At 41.8% G+C, this 26,380-nt stretch overlaps 1 protein-coding gene and 1 long non-coding RNA gene across 2 annotated transcripts in view; one reads left to right on the forward strand and one right to left on the reverse strand.

The window, feature by feature from the left end:
• Window positions 1-971: 971 nt before the first annotated feature.
• On the forward strand, window positions 972-26,350 carry LOC125961913 (uncharacterized). The gene is made up of 4 exons (XR_007473026.1): window positions 972-1,267; window positions 20,395-20,648; window positions 21,383-21,576; window positions 26,119-26,350. It is a non-coding gene; the product is annotated as an uncharacterized LOC125961913 (long non-coding RNA).
• The window catches only part of GPC6 (glypican 6), a 1,088,996-nt gene continuing 1,075,519 nt past the window's right edge, over window positions 12,904-26,380 (reverse strand). Inside the window, exons 8-9 of the mRNA XM_049701023.1 lie at window positions 21,405-21,580; window positions 12,904-17,306 (exon numbers count right to left, since the gene is read on the reverse strand). Coding sequence (XP_049556980.1) covers window positions 17,104-17,306; window positions 21,405-21,580 — 379 coding nt within the window. The 3' untranslated portion in view covers window positions 12,904-17,103. The remainder of the gene's footprint in view (window positions 17,307-21,404; window positions 21,581-26,380) is intronic.

Raw genomic sequence — 26,380 nt, forward strand, 5'->3', positions numbered from 1 at the left:
TTAGCAGTCGAACCTTCAAGGAAACATGCACACTCACGTGTAGTGTTTGGTTTGTAACATATATTGATTATGCCAGTCCTTACATCATTACAGAGGGAGCACAGATAACCTTGGGCAGTGTCTTCATCTATGGTTTGGTAATTTATTGTGAACTAAAAAACTCAAAGATGGAGTGAAGATTTTTGTTCCTTTGTTTTCTTTTGTTTTGGGGTTCAGAGAGTGGGAAAATAAGATTGGTTTCAAAATAGAATGATAATAAACTGGCATTGGTGTCAGGAATTTGGATAAAAGAATGGACATGGATTGTGTAATGTCAGTGATTTCTGCCAGAGTCAGATACACTTATATTTTCATTTAAAAGTGTCAGTGCACAATATAAAAATGACCAGTACAAGGTATGCTGTAGTTTCATTGTTTACAACATTAAATAGTAAATTGAAAAACACCATGACAAGCTGGGAGAGCGATCATGGAAGAAAGGGAAAAGGTTTCTATTTTATACGTGTAACTGCACTTTTCTCCTGCACAAGGCACCCGACATTTTCATTTTGTGATGGGTCTGGTAGATTATGTAGCTCTTTCTGCTGGAGGTACTGACTGAGGTGAAAGAGGGATTCCCTCTACCCTATAAATGCATATGGGCATCAGTGGAGTCCCCAGCCCAGCAAAAGTCTGGAAGAAGCCTTCCAAACATTCCTTACGATAGCTCATCTTAGCCTCTCTTATACTTGGGAGCAGAGTCAGAGGCAGGCCACCATATTGATTTTCTCTGCTCTCTGGTTGTGGGAGGGGCCAAAGCTGGCCAGGGCTCTACTGGGCTCAAGTAGCTACATCTGTTGACATCAGAATAACACACACATGGAGGGGAAGGTTGGGAAACATGGCCTTAATGAGATCCAGCTGTGGCTGAAATCAAACGACTTCGGCCTCTCACTGTTGTGGCCCCTCCCGTTGCGAAGCACAGGCTCCGGACGCGCAGGCTCCGGACGCGCAGGCTCAGCGGCCATGACTCACGGGCCCAGCCGCTCCGCGGCATGTGGGATCTTTCCGGACCGGGGCACGAACCCACGTCCCCTGCATCGGCAGGCGGACTCTCAACCACTGCGCCACCAGGGAAGCCCCAAAAGACTTTAAAAATCTGTACTCAAGATGCTGAAAGTAGAGACCAAAAACAACACCTCCTTGAAAATGGATTTGATTCACCCTCAAGACCACTGCAAATATTACCAGTTTGGTTAGAGCCAGCTGAGTCGGGAAGAACATAAAGGTAAACAATTTTGATTATACCGTTGATTCTCGTTATTCACGGTAGTTATGTCCCATAAAGTCACAGCAAACCCTGAATTAGCGAATAGTGAATCATTGCTTCTGGGGGAAATACCGGGTTAGGTTCCTATGACCCTCTGACATTTTCATCAACCCATCTACACAGAACTTTGTTTTATGTATGTTTTTGCTTAAAGGCTTCTTATTTAATGTAAATTGTCAATTCATTAACATTGAACTCACGGCCCAGAACATTACATGCCTGAACGAAGCTTACCTAACACACGCATTTTGTCTGTAAGACACATCACAGACTCCTGGAGTTTAGGAATGCTAGACAGTGGGGGCCATCAAACAGCAAAATCACCAACGAAAAGCACAAAAATGCGAACAGCATGGCACTAACGAGACTGCAGCAAGGACGGTCATTTATAGTCGGAGAGCTGAAATGAGAGAGCAGAGCCTCATCCTGTTCGACCTCAGCTGGGATGTTGCATCAAGGGACTCACAGTGTTCACTTCTCTGGGCATATGCGTGTCTGTGGACAACTGCAGAAATGCCTGAGTATTGATTTGGGGCTTTCAAATAAATTTTAGCAAGTAGACAAATTTGCAAATATGGAATCTTTGAATCATGAGGATTGATCGTGCTGAGGAGGGAGTACAAAAACACCAGTTAGGTACTTAAGTCTAGTATTTAATGTAAAGTTTCAAACCAAAAGATTTTGGTCTCTTCCGGGAATAAAACATCAAATGAAAGTGAAAAGAAAAACAATACGAAGTGTGTTGGTGGCATGGTGGACTTATTCCATCCAATTCTTATGAGAATGAAAATCACAGTTATAATGGCAGAGCAGATAGAGGGTTTTTGGTTTGTGTTGCCATTGTAGCTATTGTTAACAAGTCATTCCGTAAAATTAGGTCACCTGAGGCATGAGTAAATTTTTCACGGAGGTGAGAAGTGTAAAAGACTGTTCCAGAGTGAATTACTAGTGTTAATCTCAGAGTTGAATAAACATAGCAGGAACAACTACTGGGTCATGGCCTGAAGAGATAGCAAGTTTGCGTTGCAGCGCTTCTCTGGGGAGCTCCAGATTTGCTGGTAAGGAGTGTGTGTAAGGGGTTCTGAGTCCTGGTTTCAAAATAGGGACTAGAAAGTAGGTTTAAGGATTTGGGTGCTCACCTTTTTGAAGATTTTAAAGAGGGGCGTTGCAAACTGGTTTTGAAACCGCACAACTCAGATTGGGAATTGAATCCACGGTCCTTTAACTGAGTTCACACACCTGGTCTCAGGACTTAATGAAGCTCAGGTTCTTTATGTCTCATCAAAGAAAGATTTCAGTGAGAGAGATAGTGATAGGTTAGAAGTGGATTTATTTAGAGAGACGCAGATCCCGTAGACAGAATGCAGTCGTCTCAAAAGGTGAGAACAGCCTTGGGAAAAACACACTCCACAGAGAGAGCGTGGGCCATCTCAGAAGGTAAGAGGCCCCGAAATATGGGGTGGTTAGTTTTTATGGGCTGGGTAATTTCATAGGCTAATGAGGGAAGGATTATTCTGACTATTTCAGGGAAGGGGTGGAGATTTCCAGGAATTGGGAAGAAAAGATTTCTTTGTAATAGCAATAAGGCACATTCAGAGGGAAATTAGATGCCTAAGGATCTAGAGGTACTTAACACTTTTCCTTTTTTCATGCTTTACAACTGTGATTAACTCAGCACAGACCACCCTCCACCATTTCTTATTGCTTAATTAAGAAACATCTTAGAATTTTCTCCCTATTAGTTTCAGGCAGATTAGAAGGAAAAAAAATATTTTAACAGATGCTAAAGTGTCTTTCCAACGATTTGAAGATTAGGAGAATGCCTTTTATAGAGCTTCCAAAGTGTTCCCTGGCTGCTGCGTCCAGAGCTGAAAAGAATTTAGTGGCTGAGTACTTAATGCAAAGCCAAGAACGCTCTGACAAAGAACTCCTGGGCAACTATTACTCTGGCTCCAAAGAGTTATTGCCAATTAAATTGTATCCTTGTCCTGTATGATCTATATCAGGCAGTAGGTGTAACAACACGACTGAAATATTCTTGTCTTACACTGTTAATAAAAGCACACGTTCCCTAATATATGTGTACCGGCAGGAAATATGAAATGGTGCGCTCCAGTTGGAAAGCTGAATAGTGTATTGGCAACTTGGTAGGCAAAAGACAGGGTAAATACACTTCAAGTTTGGGAACAGGGTAATTACTGTTACCATCTGGTAACACATTCTTTATCTGAACTCAAACCTCTTATGTATTTTAAACACTCATGAGGCATCTTGCTAGGCAACCAAATACAGGAATACTTTTTAAGTGTTACCTTGAAACCTTTTCAAGACTGCTTTTGTCTGAAAACACAGTGTCACATCTGGCACGATTGCCATCACCGTATAGCAGAGTTTTTTTAATAGTATTTATGAAGCACTTTCCAAAGATGCATAATCACCAGCATGAGTTGAGGTTCACAGAGAGTCATTAGTCAGCTCCAGCTTCAATATTTGTGGAAAAGTCAGACTCAGCAAGAAACACATAATGAATGGAATGCAAATACCAAACACAACATCCCTGCAGCCTGCTCGTTCCCCTGATGGATGGGAACACTGTATTTCACAGTGGAGCTGCCTGGTGATTTCTGAGCACTGTCTCTCAAATATTTGGCATGAAATATCATGAGCTAAATAAGCACAAGGAACACAGCAGCTAACGGGAGCCTTATGGGGAGAAATGGCATTTACTCTAATGACCGCAGCTTAGGAAATTGCCACATTCCACACTGGGTTAATAAAGGCTTAGGGCGAAGCGGAGAGTGACTGGGAGCGTGGAAGAAATGTCAAGCACCTTCTTCTAGCTGTCAGTGGACATCAGAACTCTCCTCTCCCCTCTTCTCCTGATTCTCTCCCCATGGCCAGAACAGGGCTGGGGTAGAAAAGAACTGTGATTAGGCTAATTCAGCCGCTGGGATGGGATTTTCTGCACTCCAGAGGATGGGATGCTGCACACAGGGTAATAAATAGGAAAGTATGATGAGAAAGCTGTAATGCAGTCAAGAGGTTAGATGGTCCCTTAAGTGGCACAAAGCCACCGCGGCTTATCTCGATGTCATCAAGACCCCATAAGCTCGAACAGGAACTTTGCTGGTCAATATTTTGCCCCATTTGTTTCTTTGGAGTATGTGGAGTTGGGAAGAAAAAAAACATCCAGGTCTCCTTTTGATCAATTATTCTAGCTCGTATATATTTATGTGCCTATACATATGGCTTAATGTATATCCTTCCAGAACTACGCATTCTCCCCGTACCCCAGGGTATGTACAGGAAACACAATCTGAAAAATCCTGACAGAGTAAAAGCATATATGGAAATGAGATGATCACTGACTATTTTTCATGTACTTTGCCTGCAGTGGAGTCCACACTAGATCATTTCCACAGGTAGGCTCTCTCCTTCCTTCATGCTACTGCACAGCAGGCAGAACTTGACCCCTGTTCTGTCGGAGCTGTGTACCTCTTCAAGTAACCACACTGTGTTTCCAGCTCTGGGGATTTCAGCATTTTTCTTTTTCTCCACCTTTTACTGAGATATAATTGACATATAACATTGTGTAAGTTTAGGTGTACAAGGTGTTGATGTGATACACTTAATATATTGCAAAGTGATTACCACCATAGCCTTAGCTAACGCCTCCATTGTCACATAATAACCAATTTTTTGTATGTTGAGAATATTTAAGATCTACTCTCTTTGCAACTTTCTAGTATAAATACATTATTTTTTAAATTTATTTTTAATTTTTTAAAATATCTTTATTAAATACATTATTATCAACTATAATCACCATGCTGTACACTAGATGCCCAGAAATTATTCATCTTATAACTGAAGTCTGACCAACATCTTTGACCAACATCTCCCCATTTGCCACATCCCTAGCCCCCGCTAACCACCATTCTACTCTCTGAGTTCAACTTTTTTAGATTCCACATATGTGATCTCATACGTTGTTTGTCTTTTTCCATCTGACATTTCACTTAGCATAATGACCTCAGAGTCCATTCATGTTCTTGCAAATGGCAGGATTTCCTTCTTTCTCAAGGATGAATAACATTTCATTGTGTATATATACCACATTTTCTTTATCTACTCATCCACTGATGGACACTTACGTTATTTCCAAATATTGGCTATTGTGAATAATGATTTCAGCATTTTTCTATATCTTCTAAATTCTAGCTATGTGTGACATTGGGAGAGTCATTTAGCTTGTCAGTGCCTCAGTTTCCTCATCTGTCTAATTAGGACAATAAGAGTACCTACTATTTTAAAAAAATATTTTATTTTTAGAGTAAGATGAATTACTATATGGGAAGGGCTTAGAGGAAATTTAGGCATTGTCTTTATTGGTGTTTCTGCTGTTGTTCTTTTTTAGTAGATGTGGTTGTTTGGTCCTTGAGGAGAGGGAATATGTATTGATCAATTATATATCTTCCCAAACATATATTATAGTACAAATATATGAATTGAATTTAGGTCACTGGCTAGATCTTGCAAGTCTTATATAATATTATTTGTATCATTTTAAATTCTACTAGGAGCCTTCATATTTATTCTATAGACAATGCAAATCTACACATTTATGTCCAACTGATCCTTAAAGCCTGAATTAGCCTTTGAAGTGCTGACTGATTTAATCAAAAGTAAGTTCCTTTCTGCCAGGGACCTTCAATCCAAGGGGTATCTTTTTATATGTTGGGTGTCAGCAGGTGGCACCTTTTATACCACACTTTGTTCTCTTTGGAACACATCCTCCCAGATGTTAAGGGAACAGTGCACAGTTTTATAAATCCAAGGTAGGAATCAATTGGAGAGTGCTGCAAGTAGTTAGAAATAATAATTGAATGAGCAAAATTTGTGAGTTAGGGTGAATTCCTCATTAACTCTGATAACTTCATACCCGTTGCTTCCTTGCATTCTGATATGCTCATCTGAGCGGGAGAGAAAGGTGGGGGGTACGTTTCATGCCTAGGAAGTTATTGGTGCCACTTGATGTGAACATCATGTGTCATGTGTGCTGGGGCAGGAGGTAGGTTGAGAGCTATAGGTTGAGAGTTACTCATCAAAATATTGATGGTGCATGTGACTCAAGAAACAGAAGGAAATGATTGTACTTGTTTTGGGACTGCTAAGATCGCAAATGGAGAAAGCATGCTTCCAACTGCCTCCTTCCAGCAGCAGCAAATGGAACCAGAATACAACTTCTGGGGCTGCACCAACTGTCAGAGGTTTTGTTCACTGACATACCCAGCAAAATTACTGAAAAGCAGGAGGGGTCATTCACCTGGGATCAAGTTCCAAGTATGGCCCATTTTGAGATGTTTAGAGGTGGGCATTTGTGAGCTGGGATTATATAGCGTACTTGATGATGTCAGAGTTATTTTTGGATTCTTGATTCTAATTCCAGATGTTTTTCAATGGAAGTAGGCAGGGTGAATTTAAATAGGAAGCTTAGTTGTCCGTAATATTACCCGGTACGTCTTCAGCTGGGTGGCTATTCTGGAAAACTCTAAAGTGTCATGCACACTTGAGTGCAAATTGATCTTGTGAATAGCCATTATTCATACCGAGGGTGACCGTGTAATTTATCATTCAAACAAGGGATACTCTCCAGAGAGTGAAAGGGTGCTATTAATAATTATATTGGGACAACAGATATAACTGGGACTGTCTCAGACAATTTGGGACATAGAGACTTCTTATTTATACCTTGTGAGTGGAGAAGGGTATTTAATCATTCAATGTACCACAGTTCCTCTGAGGTTTCTTGTGTTGTCTTTTTTTTTTTTTGGCGGTACGCGGGCCTCTCACTGTTGTGGCCCCTCCCGTTGCGGAGCATAGGCTCTGGACGTGCAGGCTCAGCGGCCATGGCTCAAAGGCCCAGCCGCTCCGCGGCATGTGGGATCTTCCTGGACCGGGGCACGAACCCGTGTCCCCGGCATTGGCAGGCGGACTGTTAACCACTGCGCCACGAGGGAAGTCCTTGTGTCGTCTTTTTTAAACCAGTTTTCTTTCCACAGCACCCCTTTGCCTTTCTCTTTACTCCATAGTGCATGGTGAAAGCCTGTATTTATTGCAGCAATTATACAGTCAGCTGTTCATGAGTTTGCTCTCTATTCCCACGCTTACCTTAGACCCTGGACTTCTTGGAAACAGGGCACATGCATTCTTATCTATCTATCTGTCTATCTATCTATCATCTATCTATCATCTATTTATCTATCATCTATCTAACTATCTAATCATCTATTTATTTATTTATATTGTGGTGAAACCCACATAACATAAAATTTACCATCTTAATAATTTCTAAGTGTATAGTACAGTCTATGTGTCTCCTTGTGCAATAGATCTCTAGAAATTTTTCATCTTGTAAAACTTAACTCACTGACCAGCAACTCCCCTTCCCCTTGGCACCTCCACCCCCACCACCCCTTAGCAACCACCATTCGTAAGGTCCTCCCGTTTCATCCATCTGTAGCATATGAAAGGATTTCCTTCTTTCTTAAGGCTGACTAGTATTCCATGGCATGCATCCACCACATTTTCTTCATCCATTCATGCACTGATGGACGTGTAGGTTGTGTCTGCCTCTTGGCTGTTGTGAATAGTACTGCAGTGAACATGCGAGTGCTAATCTCCCTTCACAATCCTGTTTTCAATTTCCTTGGGTTTATATCTGAAAGGGTGGTATTGCTGAATATGTTTAGTTTTTTTTTTTTTTCCTATGTTTAGTTTCTAAAGGAAGCTTCATACCGTTTTCCACTGTGGTTGCACCATTTTATATTCCCAGCAATAGTGCACAAGGGTTCCAATTTCTCTGCATCCTCACCAGAGGATTTATTTGATGGTGGCCATCCTACCCGGCGTACGGTGTTAGCTCACTGTCATTTGATTTGGATTTCCCTGATGATTAGCGACGTTGAGCACCTTTTCATATGCTTGTTGGCATTTCTCTGTGATTTCTTTTTAAGTTTTTCATTAACTGCCATTATTATACTGTCTGTAGGGAGTCTTCCCTTTGAGAGGAGACTTTCACAGTGAAGGTTCAGAATTGATCAAAATAACGTAGACAACATCACGTGTTTCATTGTGTGTGTGTGTGTGTGTTTTGTTTTGTTTTGGGCCACACCTCGTGGCATGAGGAACTCCCCTGACCAGGGATTGAACCCGCACCCCTTGCAGGGGAAGCGCGTAGTCTTAACCGCTGGACCACCAGGGAAATCCTCGTGTGTTTCAAATGGCACTGGATTTCTATTCTTTTCTCTTGCTTCATTTTACCTCCTTCGTGCCATCCTACATCACTCTCCCTGCTCGTGAGGCCCCATGAGGGGAAAGGTCATAGGATTTCTCCAGTGGAAGAAAGATTTTGGATGTAGGGGAAGTCTTTTTTATTTCTTTCCTGGAGAAATTCATTTTGCCTTCACGTTTCTCATGGCTCGTGCTGTATGTCTACTAATACGCTGCTCAATTTAACTTTTCTCTTTTCAATGAAACATAAAAGGCCCTCAAGCTTAAAAACAAACACGTGCACAGAATCTGGGCTTATCTTTGGCTGTAGGAATATAGCCTTAACATGCTAATTCATATGCAACGGTTCAAACAAACAAGTAGTGAGATCATTATGGTGTTATCAACAAGCTTTTTGATAAAGCTGTTTGGGTGAAATTTCTTTGGCTTGATATAATTTGGGGACATCTACTTTTTCACACACAAGAATTCAGTATAGGCTGATTCACAGTATGTGATTCAGGACCGGAGATGAATGAGAAGACTCTTTGGGGTATTGTTCCACTAAGACTCAGCTTGGAGGATTTGTTACTGGGTTTCTGTGGCGGAGCTACTGGGGGCTGGTTCTATAAATTAGTGAGAGGTTGATAGGAGCCAGAATGATTCACATTAAAGTCCTTAAGATTTGGGTAGATTAGGGGTGAGGGAGAGAAAAAGAAGCAGAAAGGGAGAGAATGAACAGACTGAGAAGACCATGGCTCCACCAGGAAGTGTCTCTGATCTGGAAAATAAGGATGACAATTCCTGCCTACTTCATGGAGGTGTGGTGAAGATTATCAAAGAAAATGAATTCGAAAGCTCCCTTGGGTGAAATGCTTTATGTAAATACAAGGCATTTGATATCATGAAAGAGTAGGAAATAGAGTTTTGCGAAGCAACCTTCCTCTAACTTGATATTCACCTACCTTTATGAAATGTCCAAAGAGTACCTTTTAAAGTGGGGTAAAACCTGTAATCATCAATTCTCTCAGGTAAGGAGGGCAACGACATGAGGTGGAATCCAACAATAAAAGGAGCTCTAACTCCATGAAGAAGAAAGACACATGGTACTCCACGATCTGGTCCTTATTTTAACTGAGAAAACCGTCGCAAGGACTTCGATTCAGCTGGGTCTCAATGTCATACTTTCAAGATACAGTCAAGTTAGTCAACAAAGCAGCCAGACCAGTTGTCTGTTTGCATTGACTAACAGCTGCATAGTTTTTTTAATTTTTAAAATTTTTATTTTGATTCTTTACTCTTTTTTTAAAAATTAATTTATTTTTGGCTGCTTTGGGTCTTCATTGCTGCGAGTGGGCTTTCTCTAGTTGCAGAGAGCGGGGGCTATTCTTCGTTGTGGCGCGCGGGCTTCTCATTGTGGTGGCTTCTCTTGTTGCGGAGCACCGGTTCTAGACGTGCGGGCTTCAGTAGTTGTGGCACGTGGGCTCTAGAGCGCAGGCTCAGTAGTTGTGGCGCACGGGCTTAGTTGCTCCGCGGCATGTGGGATCTTCCCGGAACAGGGCTTGAACCCATGTCCTCTGCATTGGCAGGTGGATTCTTAACCACTGTGCCACCAGGAAAGCCCTTCGTTGGATAGTTTTGATTTATATTTTAGGTCCACTTGACTGTCTGAACGGACAATAAATTATAGACAAGGCTAATGTATAGGAAGAACCCCTGAGAGTCGGGCTAAGCCTGACTTCCTTTCTGTGAATATGATGTTTAAGCCAACTTGACAAACAAGAGGAAAGCAGATTTGGTACGTATGTTCCTGTCCTAGGCATCAAACTTTGGTTCACAATGGCTTTAAGTTCAATGCTATGCAAAAATCCCAGAATCAGTCGTATGTCTGCTTAGGATTTTAATTTTGAAAAAAACTGAAAACAGAGAGCAACTAAATGGCACTACATCTTGGAATAAGGTTTTAATATATATCCTCTGTGCAAGTAAACATCTGTGAATGCCTGTTCATATACTTGTTGCCAATTCTCAGAACACCCTCGGAAAATTCAATTGTGTGTGGAATAAAAAACCAAAATTATCCTTATATACTGCCGCTTTTCTGCCTACTTGTTACAGATCTCAGTTCCTATCATGGCCTCGCCTGTGTGGCTGGGCAAGTTCATTAATCTCACTGTGTTTCATTTTATTCAGTATAAAACGAGCATTATTATTCCTACATCATAGAGATCCTATAAAGATTAAGTATATACATAAAGACCTTAGCATACTTCTTTGCTAAAATGTGTTTTAAAATACTAATAAGCGCCCCCAGCAGGGCTGCTGTGTAGGGCTGGGTCCTTCTAGGGCTCTGGCTTCACCACGTGGTAAAAGACCAGGGTTTTTAAGCATGCCTTCCCCTGTTTAACTTTCCATCCATCTCCCACTATCCAACATCTCACTTACTAGTCCTCATTTCCGTACATCCTTACATTTGCTTTTACTCTGCCTGGAAATCTCTGTCCCCATGTCTGCACGTGGCATCTTCTTCCCATGATTAGGTCACAGCCTGAGTATCACCCAGGCAGCCTCTTCTGGACCACTGGTCTCAAGGGGCATCTCCTCCTTAGTCACTACCCCATTTTGTCTCAGTTCTTCATGGCGTCTTGCTCTGGTACCCAGAACTGTGTCTGGCACGTGATACAGAGCTCATCACATTCTCTTTTAAAAGAATAGATGACCGTTACTGCCTAAGCCAATTTTTTCTTTTATTTAAGAACTCTACAGACATTAGTTCCTATGGAAGGGCAGATGGCTTTATTCAAGGTAAATACTCTTCTGCTTCCCTTGAATCCAGTTTGTGTGTCTTCTTTCTGCTTCTCTCCAAACTTGAACACTCACTGGGTAAAATTTCTGTTTTCTTGCTCTGCTTTCTATTTCAACATGTGCAAGAACATGAGCTCCTTAAGTGAGCTACAAAGGCAGGCAGCTAATTCCTCCTGGCTTCACTGTGTGCTCCATTCATGAGCCGACCAAATATGTTTGGCCACAAGTTTATATCAGCAAATGAATGTGTCTGTGGAATGGAGATGTAGCGGCACTAAATTGGGAATGTCTGTTTGAACAGACAGAATTGTGGCTACATCTTTCTAGCTATTTCATAAGTTAGTATTTGAAAAATCAATGTCATTTTTCATATTTGTGTGTATATTTTGACTATAGTCTATTTATCCAAAGAGTGAATTAAAATTAATATTGTTGATAAGAGTGGCGCTGGTTTTATTATTTTTTTCTCAAAACCCATTTGGAAGTTTTTCTTTTCGATGAAATTGGTTCCAGTTTATTTCCAAATAGCATTTGTTAGATTCTGCTTTTTACATGGAATTATCCTAAAGTTCTTTAACTGTTTTGTAGAAATCATTTTGCTTAATAGAAATCAACATAGTAGTAGTGTGAGCTAAATTATAATGTTGCTTACAGTTAAATGTTATATTTGTGATAACTCTATTTACATAGGTTCCTTTATTTAAAAGAGCATTTTTGAAATAAGTGATGTAATAATCATGGTTAACTGTAGTAAAGAATGAATACTTTCGGGCTTCCCTGCTGGCGCAGTGGTTCAGAGTCCGCCTGCCGATGCAGGGGATGCGGGTTCAGGCCCCGGTCCGGGAAGATCCCACATGCCGTGGAGCGGCTGGGCCCGTGAGCCATAGCCGCTGAGCCTGCGCGTCCGGAGCCTGTGCTCCGCAACAGGAGAGGCCACAGCAGTGAGAGGCCTGCGTACCGCAAAAAAAAAAAAAAAAAAAAAAAAATGAATACTTCCCAGCTGGTGATTTTGACAACCCCAGACTGGCACCTAGACAAGGTTTAGCATTGAGCAGGTGTTTAATAAATATCTGCTAAGTGAATCTTTAGCATGCTATACAGTATTTAGCATTCCTGAGAGCATGGAAATTTCAGAAATAAAAAAGCAGTGCAATTTGCTAAATTTGGAAATTGTTAGTCCTTTTACACATTATCTTAGTTTTTGACCTCATTTATAAAGTACTGACATCAGTCAAGCTACTAATTTATTTTAGAGAAGAAACCAACACAAAAGAAGAGAGGTATAGTATCTTCCATACGTGTTTGGAAAGCTCTAAATGTTCTAAAGTTCTAAAAGTTCTTGATTTCAAAGGCCAAGTGTACTTAGGTGAGTGGTGCTGATTTAAATCTATGGTTCTTTTTCTTCTCTTTTTTTTAAAAAATATTGCAGCTTCTAAAAAGTTCTCAAACAAAAAAAATTCAAAAGCTCTGAAATTTAGACTATGACAATAATTAAGAAAATGCAGAAAGGGCACTGGTAGATTTTTAAAAACTATTTTAATACAAGATTAATAGCAATTTTCTATCCAAATCAGAAATGAAAAAAATCTTAACCCAAATAATATTCATTTGACAGTCACATAAAATTTTAGGTTTGATCGGTGCACACATTTGTCCTGCATATATGTTATGCATATGCACACAGAGACCTCACTACTACGCCATCTTGAGGTGTCTTTTCACAGAAGTACCTCATTACAAGGCAATGTCAAAGATTCCAGTACTTTTCAGCTTTCACGGAGGCTCAAAGAGCCCCATGCTAGGCTGGGTCCTGTGCCTTAGCAAACTGTGTTATAGCAAGGCTCCAGAATGATACAGATCAATACTCTCTTTGTAGAACTTGGCCTAAAACTAAACACTGGCTAATGTCTCCACCGAGGAGGAACACATTGCAAATTTGTAAGTTATGGTCTCCTTACTCTTCTGTTGGCAAAGCTAAAGTGCCCCTCCCCTCCCTTTTTTTTTTTTTTTAAGTTAGAAGTCAGATTCGTTAGTGACTGTAAGTAAATGAAAATGAGTTTGAATTTCTGCAAGTGTGGGATAAGTCAAAACTTGCATTTGCTAACCCTTCCACCTTTAATCAAACCACCTGATAATTAGCCTTGCGAAGAGAAGTAGTAAAAGAATCACAACTCGGGAGTTGCTCAGGTTTTATTCCTCCTTGGGGACTTCAGTTGGTGTTCAGTGTGTAGCCAGAACATATAGGTAATGGCTAAAGAATTAAAGCAGGCTAATGTCTGCAGCAGGGAATATAAATTAAATATCAGGCTTCTGCGTCCAATAATCTTTTCAGTGTGTCTGATTTATAGAACGCTACTTTTATAATTCCTACTGCTTATCAATGAATGGTCGCGTTTTTCAGTGTAGACAAAGTAGTATTATCTATCCCTTACCACTAAAGCAGGGAACACAACATATCGATCTGGGTAAGTCACTGTAAGGGAGTCAGATTGCTAGTGCTAATGTTCTGTGATGGCTCTAATCAAAGTCCCGACTTGACCTTCATTCAAACGAGAGAAGGCTGTCGTGGCTGTCGCTCGATACAGAACCATAAGTGGAGCTCAAACTCGTGAATTTGCAATCTATTCTTCTCTGCTAAAGACTTTAGCCTCTGTTTAGCTTTCGTTATAACGTATACAAAGTATAATATACACCAATTACAGACGTGTATTTCTGTTAGAAAAATACATATTATAACTAAAGAACATGTAAATAGAGGCACTTCAATAAGCTAAGTGTTTGCAGTTATAAGCACCACCCAACAATTCCTAGCATCCAATTTCAGTGAGCCCATCCCTCTCTACTCATAACAGAGGTTGTGATGTGATTACAGAAATTTAGGGGACATCAAAGCAAACGAGGACAGGTCAGGAAAAATAATGGAGCACCACTGCATCCCTTATCACTATGCTAAAACGAGAGAAATTAACTTGGTGAGGGGAGGGGGAGATTCCAAAATACTTACTGAAATGGGTTAACTAGATTAAACTAATTCCCTTAGGGCACAAAAAATTCCTATGTGAAATTAGTCTGAAAATCATATGACATAGTAGGATGATGATAAAAACCAGGAAGTACAATTTCAATAATATTTTGACCACATCCATGCAGGTGACTAATACTGTGGCATCATTAACTGACCGTGATTTCAGTTCTCTGCCTGGCTCATATAGATCACTATAGCTCACCAATATGAATAGTATTGATAACGAAGGTGTTGAAACAAATGAAACAGGCGTTTATATATTGTCTGTGTGGTTAGTGTTTATAGAACACGGGTTCACATTCATTAATATAATGTGTATTCACATACATGCACAAAACCCTTTGGGGGTGAAAGTACAGGGAAAACAAGGCATTCTGATCTATTTCACAGAAAACAATGCAGATATATTTTTAAAAGGAAAGACTTGGAGCTTAAAGCTATGAAAACAAGTTATGACTCAAATATTTTGGAAAATCAAGATTGATTTAATTTGTATTGCACCTTAATTACTGGAGAAAGACAATACTGATTTCTGAACATACAACACAATGAGCAACATAAATGACTGGTCCTTCATAGAGATGTTTTATGTGTCATTGGTGATAGGAAGCCAAAGTCTGGCGGTGAAATGAATGGTTTGCTAGAAGTATGTAATGCTGAATTAGATTGTATCAATTTCATAAAGATCTAAGTGAAAAGATGCCACAAAATCTCTCAGAATCCTACATTCCGTATTTCGTTAGGCAAACAATAGCAATAGATGCTTCTAAATACTTTGTTTTGCAAAAGTGCTCAAGTACACTTAATACTATTGTGCCGCATGTGTTCTACCTAAATGTGACGACTAAGTCAATAACTAATCATAATTTTGATGAGTACGGAGATCGAAAAATACCATTGATGTGTCATGACTGCCAATGGGTTAATTAACATGTGACTGGCATACTATGGTGTCTTGAAACATTACTTTTCCCAACCCCAGATACATCATAAAAACCAAAAAACACATGGATAGCCAATGGTATTCATAAAGCCCCAGGTTAGTTTGTTTTGCTTTTCTCTGTCAGGAGGAGCGTAACGCCTGGCTTTGGCACACCTGGCGGGTCAGTTAGGCTCCAAATCAGCCTCTTGAATTAGAATATTTCTCCAAGTGCCAAGCAGGAATCCTAGGCTGAAGGCGTTGTACCGAAAGCAATGGTTTTGTGTGAATCACATTCCTTGCGCATACGGTTTCCATGACCAGTGAAGTTCTGTACACCCACGGCTCTGCCCATGCGTTCGATACAGTCTGGAGCACCCAGGACAAAACACGCTCATGTGAGAAGGGTGTGCCCTGGCAAACTTTTAATAAATGGACGGTTAGATACGTAAAAAGTTCTCTTTCTTGATTCTTGGTGCTCACAGATCATTGAGGAATCCCTTCTCTGAGCAGCACAAAACAAGAAGAGCTGGTTGACAAAACATTTTCGTTACAAAGGTGTGTCAACCCTGAGCTTGGAATTAAGAAGTTAAAATCTGTGATTTATATATATATATAGATATAAAAATAGATGATCATACTAAGACTAAAAAAGTGAAAGAAATCTCCATGTCAATACTATATATATATTTTTTTGTCTTGACTTTTTTGTTGTTGTTGTGAGTTATTTTGTAAGAGAATGCCCTTGTGATGCAGAAACCAACTGACACAAAGCAAATAGTTAAAAATGAAAACTCACTTATGGATCTAATTGTTTATCGGTTCATTAAAGGAACTCTTCTTTTGGGAGGGTAATGAGCACGGGGCAGAAACATCTAATTCACGTCAAGCCTGTGGCGAAAGCAAAGCGATTGTATGGTTGAAGATTATTTTCATTTCAGACCCTTGAGGAAGATGAATTCATGAGGGTGTCCACTAGTAACTGGAGATGAAGGGAAAAATCCGTGCCAATTGGATACAGTGGTCAGACGTTAAGAGAATTAAGGAAAATGGTACCATTACTGAAATTGAAATCGGGGTGAGATAGAGGTGCTGAGTTGTAGCACATTTTACTCTCCGATTAAAGATGGAATTCTAAATTTCCTATCAGTACCTCTGAATCAGCTTGGCATTGTATGGTTGGCGCGCAAGACCTCCAAGACAACAGTGTATTTTCACTACATTAAAAAAAATTTCAAACCTCCGCATAAGCATTTTGTAAACCTGATTTGTCACAGAAAAGCTTACACTGGGAGTTGGCTGGCAATGCCGAACTTACAGCGTTACAGCTCTTTTATTTTTCTCGTTTGCTTCTTTGTTGAAAATGCAGTTGTCTTGGGGTTTGGCCTGATTTTGCAAGGAAAATTATTTTCTTCCTATTTTTTTTTTTAAATGGGGGAAAAAAAAAAAACTCACAACGTGAGATTCCTTCACTTCCGCAGCATAAAAGCAAATGAAGGTAAGAAAATCTCCTGGTATGAAAGATTTGAGTAAGAATTCTCTAGAATAAACAAGTTTCCCACAGAGGATAGCTGAAGGAAAGAGGAAGCAGTCCAGTCTGGCACCCAGTACTCTTTGGGAAAACAAAAAGGGAGGCATAGTGCAGTACTGCTCTCTTCTCATAGAAAACGGTAAGCTTTTGTGGCATGGTCCATTGTCCAAGAGTGTAAGAAAAGAAGTGAGTTGGCCGTTCAGATAGCTAAAATGCAGTTTCATCTGACCAAAATCCCAGGATTATCTGCACAGTCTCTGCCACGCCAGGGCGATGCAGACGAGAGATCCTGAGAGGAGCGAGTGTCCCAGCTGGGCTGCAGAAGAGTCTACTTCTCTCCTGTCAGGATCCACTGCCGGGGCCTCTGTGGTGACAAACTCAAACTCCGTAGGACATACCTCATCCATGCACCCACTGCCACTCCCTGAGCCGCTGGATTCATCACCTGGTGCGGACAGATCGAAAAGGAGAGTTAGACCCAGTCTAGCAAAGAGTGGGGCACACGTGAGATTTGGGCACGGAGGTGGCAGGGGACATCTCCCCACCCAAGGGTCCTCCACTCCACTCCATCCCCGTGGGTTTGTTTATAATGGGCAGGTGTGTGATGTGTGGGTGGACCGTATCTAAATAGATATCTGAAACATAGTGCTTCATTTTTATTTTTTTATTTTTGGCCGCACCGCGAGGCATGTGGGATCTTGGCTCCCCAACCAGGGATGGAACCCGTGCCCTGTGCAGTGGAAGTGCAGAGTCTTAACCACTGGACCGCCAGGGAAGTCCCTGAAACACAGTGTTAATAGAGACGTCTGTGTCTGTATTTCTGACCAAGCTGAACATATTTGATATGTAGCTCTTTACAGAAGAAGTTTGCCATTCTGCGCTTGAAACCAATGCCCAGGTGTCCACTTAGTATTCTGTCTTAGCCTGGCAGCGTCCCTGCCTGCCTCATATGCCTTCTGAGCCTTCTCTATTCCCATTTCTGACTGCTTGGTTCCTTCATGTTTCTTAAATGCTTTATCTCAGATCTGGGTCCAGTTAAGTCTCCACCCATTACTAGCTACGTAAATGTACTTATCACCATTTGCAACTCTATCATTTACTTTCTTGTTCCCTCCATGAGAATGTATACTTTTTCGGGGAGAGCAGACACGTTGTGCATACTGTTCATTTCTGTATCCCCGTTGGCTTTAATGGCCCCTGGCATATAGCAGGTTTACAATAAATACGTATTGAATTATTAAATATGCCTTGGGCAGTTTCTTCAACTTCTTTCAGTTTCCCCAACTCCATAGCTACTGACAATAACACTCACCTTGTTGAGGATACGTGAAAACCCCCTGATAAAATGTGTGAGGGCACCAAAGCCAGTGTGCGCAGTGATGCCTGATGGAAGAAATGTGGTTCCTACGGCAAAGACGACCTAGATTTTAACCTGCTGTCTTTTATTTAAATGAATTAGGGCAAGCCAGTTAGTCTCACTGGGCTCTGCGTGCTCACCTGTAAAAATGAGAATAATCATATCTATTTCACTGAATTGTTACAGGGTACAAGTGAGATAATGTTCCTAGCAGGGCTTAGGAAACTGTACACCTGGAAAGGACGTTTGCTACTTCCCCTCCTTGCTCAATGAGTCCATTCAATAGCCCTAAATGCCTCCCTGCTGGCCTGAAATGGTGATGTGCATGTTGAGCTGCTCCGAAAGACTGGCACCATCTTGGCCGCTAGACACTACTTCAGCAAAGCCAGGTAATGCAGGGACCTTCCAATGTCCCCCCAATAAGCACGGCTCAACTCAGTGCAATTTATTTTTAAAATGTGACATCTAAATACCACGTAAGATCACTTGAATACCCTATACCAGGTTCTTAACATTTTCTCTAATTTATCTTTAGTGGTCTTGCAAGGGGGAAAATGCCCATTAATTAAATTCAGAGATATCACAATTGCTAAGGGAATTATATTAAACACTGGTATTATGAACAAGAAGTAATATAACCTTTACAAAGATATTACTAAGGTGATTTAGAATATTAAAAATGTGGTATGCAAATAATGACAAGAGAATCTAGTTGAGAAAAATAACGGCCCCATCTCTTTCTGAAAGGAATCACAAGTGCAGGTATTTAAGGGGCGATTTTTTTAAATGTCGAAAGCGATAAGGGTGATGATGACTATAAGATGTGATAGTGGTTTATATGACAGACACTATCCTAATGTAGGAGGCCAAGTTCGGTGCTGGGGCTAGAGCAAAGTGATGGTCTTAAGTGTTGCTGATTTTTATTTTCTTTTTAGGGGAAATGGAGCAAGATATCTCCTCGAGGACATTCCCTAAGCTTTGCACATTGACATGCATACAATCTCTTTAGGTCAGAGAGGAGACAGAACCAAGGCCAATATCAACTAATTCTTATGTATCTTGAATTATTTATTCCAATAGTCATTCTCTGGGTAATAAAGCATTTTATTATATTAGATAAGACAGAAAAGATAAATTGAGAGGAGTGAAGCTAAGGAATGAGCAGGGGAGAAGCAGCAAAGGCTAAAACCTCATGTAATTTACTCTTCTGAAGAGGGGAGGAGAGGTTTAGTAAAGAGAAAGAAATAATGGGAGGACTTGAGAAAGTTTAAAGCAAGTCTATCATGTTGGCAATTATCCTGCACTTAGAAAGTTAATTTTTGAGTTATTTAAAAGGGAATTAAGCATGAAAAATTTTCTGCAGGGGACAACTCAGTAGAATGATGGTTAAGACTCAGATGACTTCATGTCTTCCATCTGTAACTTGTTTCTTTCTATCTCATTAATTCAAGCACACAAGCGTCATCTTTTGCTTCAGTGACCAAATTACAGGATCACTGGCAACTCCACATCTTAAGTTCAAGAAATCTTTTCCAACCTAAGGATAAAACAGGAATAAAGACACAGACCTACTAGAGAATGGACTTGAGGATATGGGGAGGGGGAAGGGTAAGCTGTGACGAAGCGAGAGAGAGGCATGGACATATATACACTACCGAACGTAAGGTAGATAGCTAGTGGGAAGCAGCCGCATAGCACAGGGAGATCAGCTCGGTGCTTTGTGACCACCTAGAGGGGTGGGATAGGGAGGGTGGGAGGGAGGGAGACACAGGAGGGAAGAGATATGGGAACATGTGTGTATATATAGCTGATTCGTTTTGTTGCAGGGCGGAGGCTGGCACACCATTGTGAAGGAGTTATACTCCAATAAAGATGTTAAAAAAAAAAATCTTTTCCCGAGAACTCTCTCTAGAAGAATATATATATATATATATATATATATATAAAATACATAAGAATATATATATTCTTCTAGAGAATATATTCTTTTATAATACATAAAACAACAACAAAAATCTTGCCTTTATGCATCTAGAAACCACTTAGACAAACCCAAATATAGTTAGTTTCATCTGATGTACATTCAGTGGTCTTTCAAATCACTTCTGATACTCTGTGACCTTGAATAAAATAGTCACGTGTAATATTACTTCAGCATTTTACTGTTTTTCTCAAGATTTCAGATACAAATGTCAGTGGGTCGTGTATGTGCATGATTGGAGAAGGAGAAAGAACTGATGCAGTTGATTCCACGGCACATGAGATATCATCTTAGCTCCTTTACACACAGCCTCAAATGAACCTCCCAACGATCCTTATTCGGGAATGCTTCCCATCCTATAGAAGAAGAACCTGAGACTCAAGAGATAATTTGTTCAAGACCTCAGTTCTGAAGTGATACAACAGGGATTCCTTCCCAGCCTTGTCTGAGTGAGCAATCTTGAGAACATTCTTCCCTTGGTAGTTGGGAGGAGGGATGGGAGTTTGAGGCAGAGACATAAATGCCGATGGGGAAAGGAGAAAGGGAAAGCATTACTTTGCTACCTTATCATTAATGGATCAACTGGCAGACAAAGCTCAGTTTTAGCTTTAGTATAGCTGAATGTCAGCCACTGAAACCATTCCTTAAGAGCAGTTATGATTTTAGTAATATCCTAAGTTCTGCAGAGCAGTGCTCTCTACCCCAAGGACTATAAATAGCTTTGCAGATGGGGTAAGAATGACACAGAAGAGCCGAGGTGCACACTGCTCTTAAAGAAAAATCACAATACACTTATTTACAAAACAGAAACAGACTCACAGACTTAGAGAATGAACTTATGGTTATGGGGGGATGGGCTGGGAAGGGGTGGCGGGGGAGGGATAGTTAGGGAGTTTGGGATTGACATGTACACACTGCTATATTTAACATGGATAACCAACAAGGACCTACTGTATAGCACAGGAAACTCTGCCCAATACTCTAATGACCTATATGGGAAAAGAATTTGAAAAAGAATAGAAACATGTATATGTATAACTGAATCACTTTGCTGTACACCTGAAACTAACAGCACTGTTAATCAACTATACTCCAATATAAAATAAAAATTAAAAAAATTCTTTAAACAAAACACAAATTATGGTATAATCATCTATAATGGTTTTCACTCTGGAGGTTACAGGTGCTGGTAAAGGCTTTCTTACTCGTGTCCTGGAAGTTGACGTCATTGCCGTTATACGCGTTCTTCAGTTTGTTGGTCATCACACGGAGAGCCATGATCTGCTGCCTGATGAACGTGTCGGGCCGCGTGATGTCCACGTCCACCTCGGGGTTGTTGATCTGGTTGGTCAGCCCATCGTTCATGATCTCAGGCAAGTATCTGCCGGGCAGAGAGGGAGGACAGGGGAGGGTGAAGCAGGAGCGACCTCGAAACGAGATTCTGCCACGTTGTTTCTAAAAGTGAGCCCAAACGTTGGCAAAACTCGGGCTCGGTTCCTGGAAAAAGGGCCAAACGGTGAAAACAAGGCATACATCTTCCCAGAGGGAGATGCGGCTGTCCTCTTACTCTTCTCACAAGGCTCTCGCGCCTTTGGCTTCTTTCCCATTTCTGGTGCCCCTTACTGGAGTGTTGGGGCGCACACTGCCACAGCAGCCTCAAAGGGACTTCCTCGTTCTCATCTTTCCATTCTAGCGCAACCTTCACAAGCTGCCTGGGTAACCTTCTTAAAATATTGCTTTCGGGCTTCCCTGGTGGCGCAGTGGTTGAGAGTCCGCCTGCCGATGCAGGGGACGCGGGTTCGTGCCCCGGTCCGGGAGGATCCCACATGCCGCGGAGCGGCTGGGCCCGTGAGCCATGGCTGCTGAGCCTGCGCGTCCGGAGCCTGTGCTCCACAACGGGAGAGGCCACAACAGTGAGAGGCCCCCATACCACACACACACAAAAAAAACAACAACAAAAGAAAACTTCAGTCTCCCAGCAAGTCTAGGAGGTAGGTACTATTTCAGCCCCGTTTGTATAATAGAAAACTGAGACTTAGTGAGGATAAGTAACTGTGCAGAGTCACAGAGCTAATGGATCTAACTTCAGAGCCCATGTGCCCAAACACTGCACCATATTGCCTGGTTGATCATAAGCTACAACTCACACTTTATGGCTCAGCAATCCAAGCCCATCTCCACCTCCTGTCTACTTTCTTAGGCTGCAACACTCCCTTCAAGGTACCCTCCTTGCCTTATGGAATCTTCTCCCTGGATCCATCTCATCTTTGCCGGCAAAGAACTTTCCCGTTCAAGTTTTAAATATCTTTAAAGCCCCAGGTCAATCCTCACTTTCTCTTTGAGATGTTTTCCAGTTTTTAGGGATCTGCCCACTTTTCTGTAGGGCTTCCAAGTTCGGCAGGGCATTTTGGTCACCGCACAAAGTCATCTGCTGAGGGAGGGAGCTGGGGCTGAAATCCAGCCCGAGTGCCCATGCAGGGCACCATCCACCAAAAGGGGTGCCTTTTCCTTTCCTTTTCTTCTCTTTTGTGGGAATCTTTTTATTTTAGAAAATTTTAGCATGCACCAAAGTAGAGACGATAGTATACTAAACCTTCATATTCCCATCTGGGCATCCTTTTCTAATTCCTACAAAGGCACCATGTTTGTCTGTGTCCCGGTAAGAAACACATGGCACGCTCAAAGGAGCAGTAAAGAGAGTTTAAAGAAGAGACTGTTTACAAAGGTGTGAACAGGGTTGAAGGAAACCAACCAATGTCGCAAAGAACCCTGGGGCTGGCAACAGCAGAAGGGCCAGAGGGGATGGAGCTGTTAGCGGAATGCGTGAGATCTGAAACCATGCAGTGCAGCCAGAAGACACTGCAACTGCCAAACCAAGGCCCCTCAGGGAGGGAGCGGAGGGAATGATACCCTGACCTCTCTAGTCCCTCCTTCTGACCTCTGGCTGGTGCCTCCCATTGGCTGAACCCAACTGGAAGCCAACAGGAAAGGATACCCAGGTGATGCAGTCTGTAGAGGTTCTCCTGAAGGGCACAGACCAAGGTGGAGGGGTGGAGAGTGGATCTCAAAGCGAGTCAGAACATCCAGCCCGAGCATCTGATAGGCTGGAGCAGCCCTGCCTAACTGCTATCATTATCACTCTTTTACTGCCTCTCTTAGTGTTGCTTGAAAGCCGAAAAAACTTCCCTTCCTCTATTTTGTCCTTCCTATTTACATTTTCTTGCACAATATACTTATGCTTAAAATTCTTCCTCTTCCCGCAGGTTATTTTCCAATTTTCTGAAGCCAAAGGCTCTATCCATCAGCCTCCAAAAGAAGAAATAGAAACACACAAAGAAACTTTTATATTTAAGCCATATTTCAGGTGTTGAAATCTTATGCATGATGTATTTGTGCATGAATGGGTTTACCATTTTATTTTGTTTTGAATTTAATTTTTTTATACAGCAGGTTCTTATTAGTTATCTATTTTATACATATTAGTGTATATATATGTTAATCCCAATCTCCCAATTCATCACACCACCACTGCCACACCCCCCACACCCCCGCTTTCCCCCCTTGGTGTCCATATGTTTGTTCTCTACATCTGTGTCTCTATTTCTGCCTTGCATGGTTTACCCATTTTATTTATTTAAAATTTATTTATTTATTTATTTTTGGCTGCATTGGGTCTTCGTTGCTGCGTGTGGGCTTTTTCTAGTTGCGGAGAGCGGGGGCTACTCTTCCTTGTGGTGCGCGGGCTTCTCATTGCGGTGGCTTCTCTTGTTGCTGAGCACGGGCTCTAGGTGTGCGGGCTTCAGTAGTTGTGGCTCGCGGGCTCAGTAGTGGTGGCTCGCGGGCTCAGTAGTGGTGGCTCTCAGGCTCTAGAGCACAGACTCAGTAGTTGTGGCGCACAGGCATAGTCGCTCCGCGGTATGTGGGATCTTCCCAGACCAGGGCTCGAACCCGTGTCCCCTGCATTGGCAGGTGGATTCTTAACCACCGCGCCACCAGGGAAGCCCGGTTTACCCATTTTAAATCAGAAGTCCCGGAATAAGCTCCGTGTCTTCATCCATATCTTGAATAAAATTGACTTCATGATGTATACTACATAATGAATAATAAAGCACACAGAGCACATTGCAAATTCTTTCCCATAGAACTTCACAGTATTTACTGCCCTAAAAAATGTCCTAATAGAAATGAAAGAGTCATGGAACTATATTTCTTTATTTTTGCAGTAAAGCGTGATGTTTGTGTTGCCTTTTAATATATCTGGTATACCAATGAAATTCTGTTAGATTCTGAGATTGTCTTCCTGATATAAGTTCTAAAATATGACATTGGATCGACTCATTGACATTCAATTATATGTGCCTGGCTGCGTGAGCTCTACCTAATCAGTAAAGCCCATCGGAATAAAAAATACAAGGGCAGTCCAGCCTTTGCTGGCACAGGAGCTGAGAGGGGCTGAAAGGTGCCCATGGGCTCTGGTGTTGCCCCTGGACCTTCTGAACAGTGGTCCCTGCTGCTGTACCTATGCTGAGTCAGAGGAGGGCTTTGTTGCTTTCAGCCGCTGTGCGCACGGCACAGCTAGCCAAGAGTCATTTATCAGAAGCTGACTGCGATAGCTTACACGGGAATGCCACCCTTGGGAGTCTGAACAATACAAGACAAGATCTTGGGAGCCGGAACAATACAAGACTGCCAAAGAAACCCAGCCTCGAACTGTACCTGCTGATGCTCAGCTACTTACAATGAAAGCAAGTAACAATGCAGCCATGTCCTCGAGAACCTTTTCTCCTTTAGTGTATTCCAAGGGGAACTTTAGAGACAATATGGAAACTTAAACCGAAAAACACAGTTGAAAAAGAAAATGGCCATTTTGTCACACCAGGGGTACATCCTGAGGCCAAATCTGTGGATGTCCAGAGTGCAGCCTGGGGCATCAATGGAAGCCCAGTTCAGCGCCAGCCCATTTATTTGTTGCGTCTCTTGTCTGATCTCTTTACATAACGCTCATATCCTGCAAGAACGGACGCATCTTTGAGCCCATCATATTGTTCCCTTTATTAGATTTTGCACCAGCTCTTTGGCTTGAGGGCACTCTATTTTTGCACCATCATAGTCTGGGAGACATGGAAAGGGAGGAGAATCTTGCTCCAGAGAGTCCAGGTTCTGAGGCAGGCTGCACATTTACGTGGGGCAGGGAGAACCCAGAAATGAGGACAAATTGGAGGGGTGTCACTGTTTGCCAATACCTCATGCTGTGGTATGGAAAGTGAGTGGAATCCGGGAATAGTGAAGCATTTTGGTTACCTTCTATTTTGTAAGACCATGTGTAGGGTCTAAATCTTCAGCAGTTTTGCAGAATTATTTATCTTCACATCTGCTATGGTCTGCACGTTTGTGTTCTCCCAAAATCTACATGTTGAAAACCTGATGCCCAAGGTGATAGTATGAGAAGGCAAGGCATTTGATCTAGAGGGCTCTGTGCTCCTGATTGGGGCTAGAACCTTTATAAAGGAGGCTGCACAGGGCTTCCCAGCCCCTTCTGCCTGGTGAGGGTACAACGAGAAGCCTTCAACCCAGAAGGAGTCCTGGTGGAGGAAATTTCTGTGGAGCTTGCTATGAGCGATGAGTGACCAGGTCAGCACAGCAGGCATTCCCGACCCAGGGCACTCAGAATGGGCTCATGAATGGGCTCAGCATCAATGGAGTGTAGAGAAACTGGACCTCTTCTGCATGGCTAGAGGGGATGTAAAATGGTGCAGCGCTTTGGAAAACAGTATGGCCGTTCTTCAAAAAAGTAAAAATAGAATTATCATAGGATTCAGCAATTCCACTTCTGGGCATATATCTAATAGAATTGAAAGCAAGGACTCAAACAGATATTTGTACACCCATGTTGACAGCAGCATTATTTACAACAGCCAGAAGGTGGAAGCAACCCGAGTATCTTCTGCCAGATGAATGGATAAACAAATGTGGCCTATACATATAACAACTCAGCCTTAAAAAGGAAGGACATTCTGACACATGCTGACATTGATGAATCTTAAAGACATCACGCTAAGTGAAGTACGCCGATCACAGAGGGACGTATGTTGTATAATTTCACTTATGTAAGGTACTTGAAATAGTCAAATTCATAGAGACAGAAAGTAGAATGGTGGTTGACGGGGGCTGGTGGGAGGGA

This window comes from Orcinus orca, chromosome 18, assembly GCF_937001465.1.
Source record: "Orcinus orca chromosome 18, mOrcOrc1.1, whole genome shotgun sequence".
Classification (NCBI taxonomy): Eukaryota; Metazoa; Chordata; class Mammalia; order Artiodactyla; family Delphinidae; genus Orcinus; species Orcinus orca.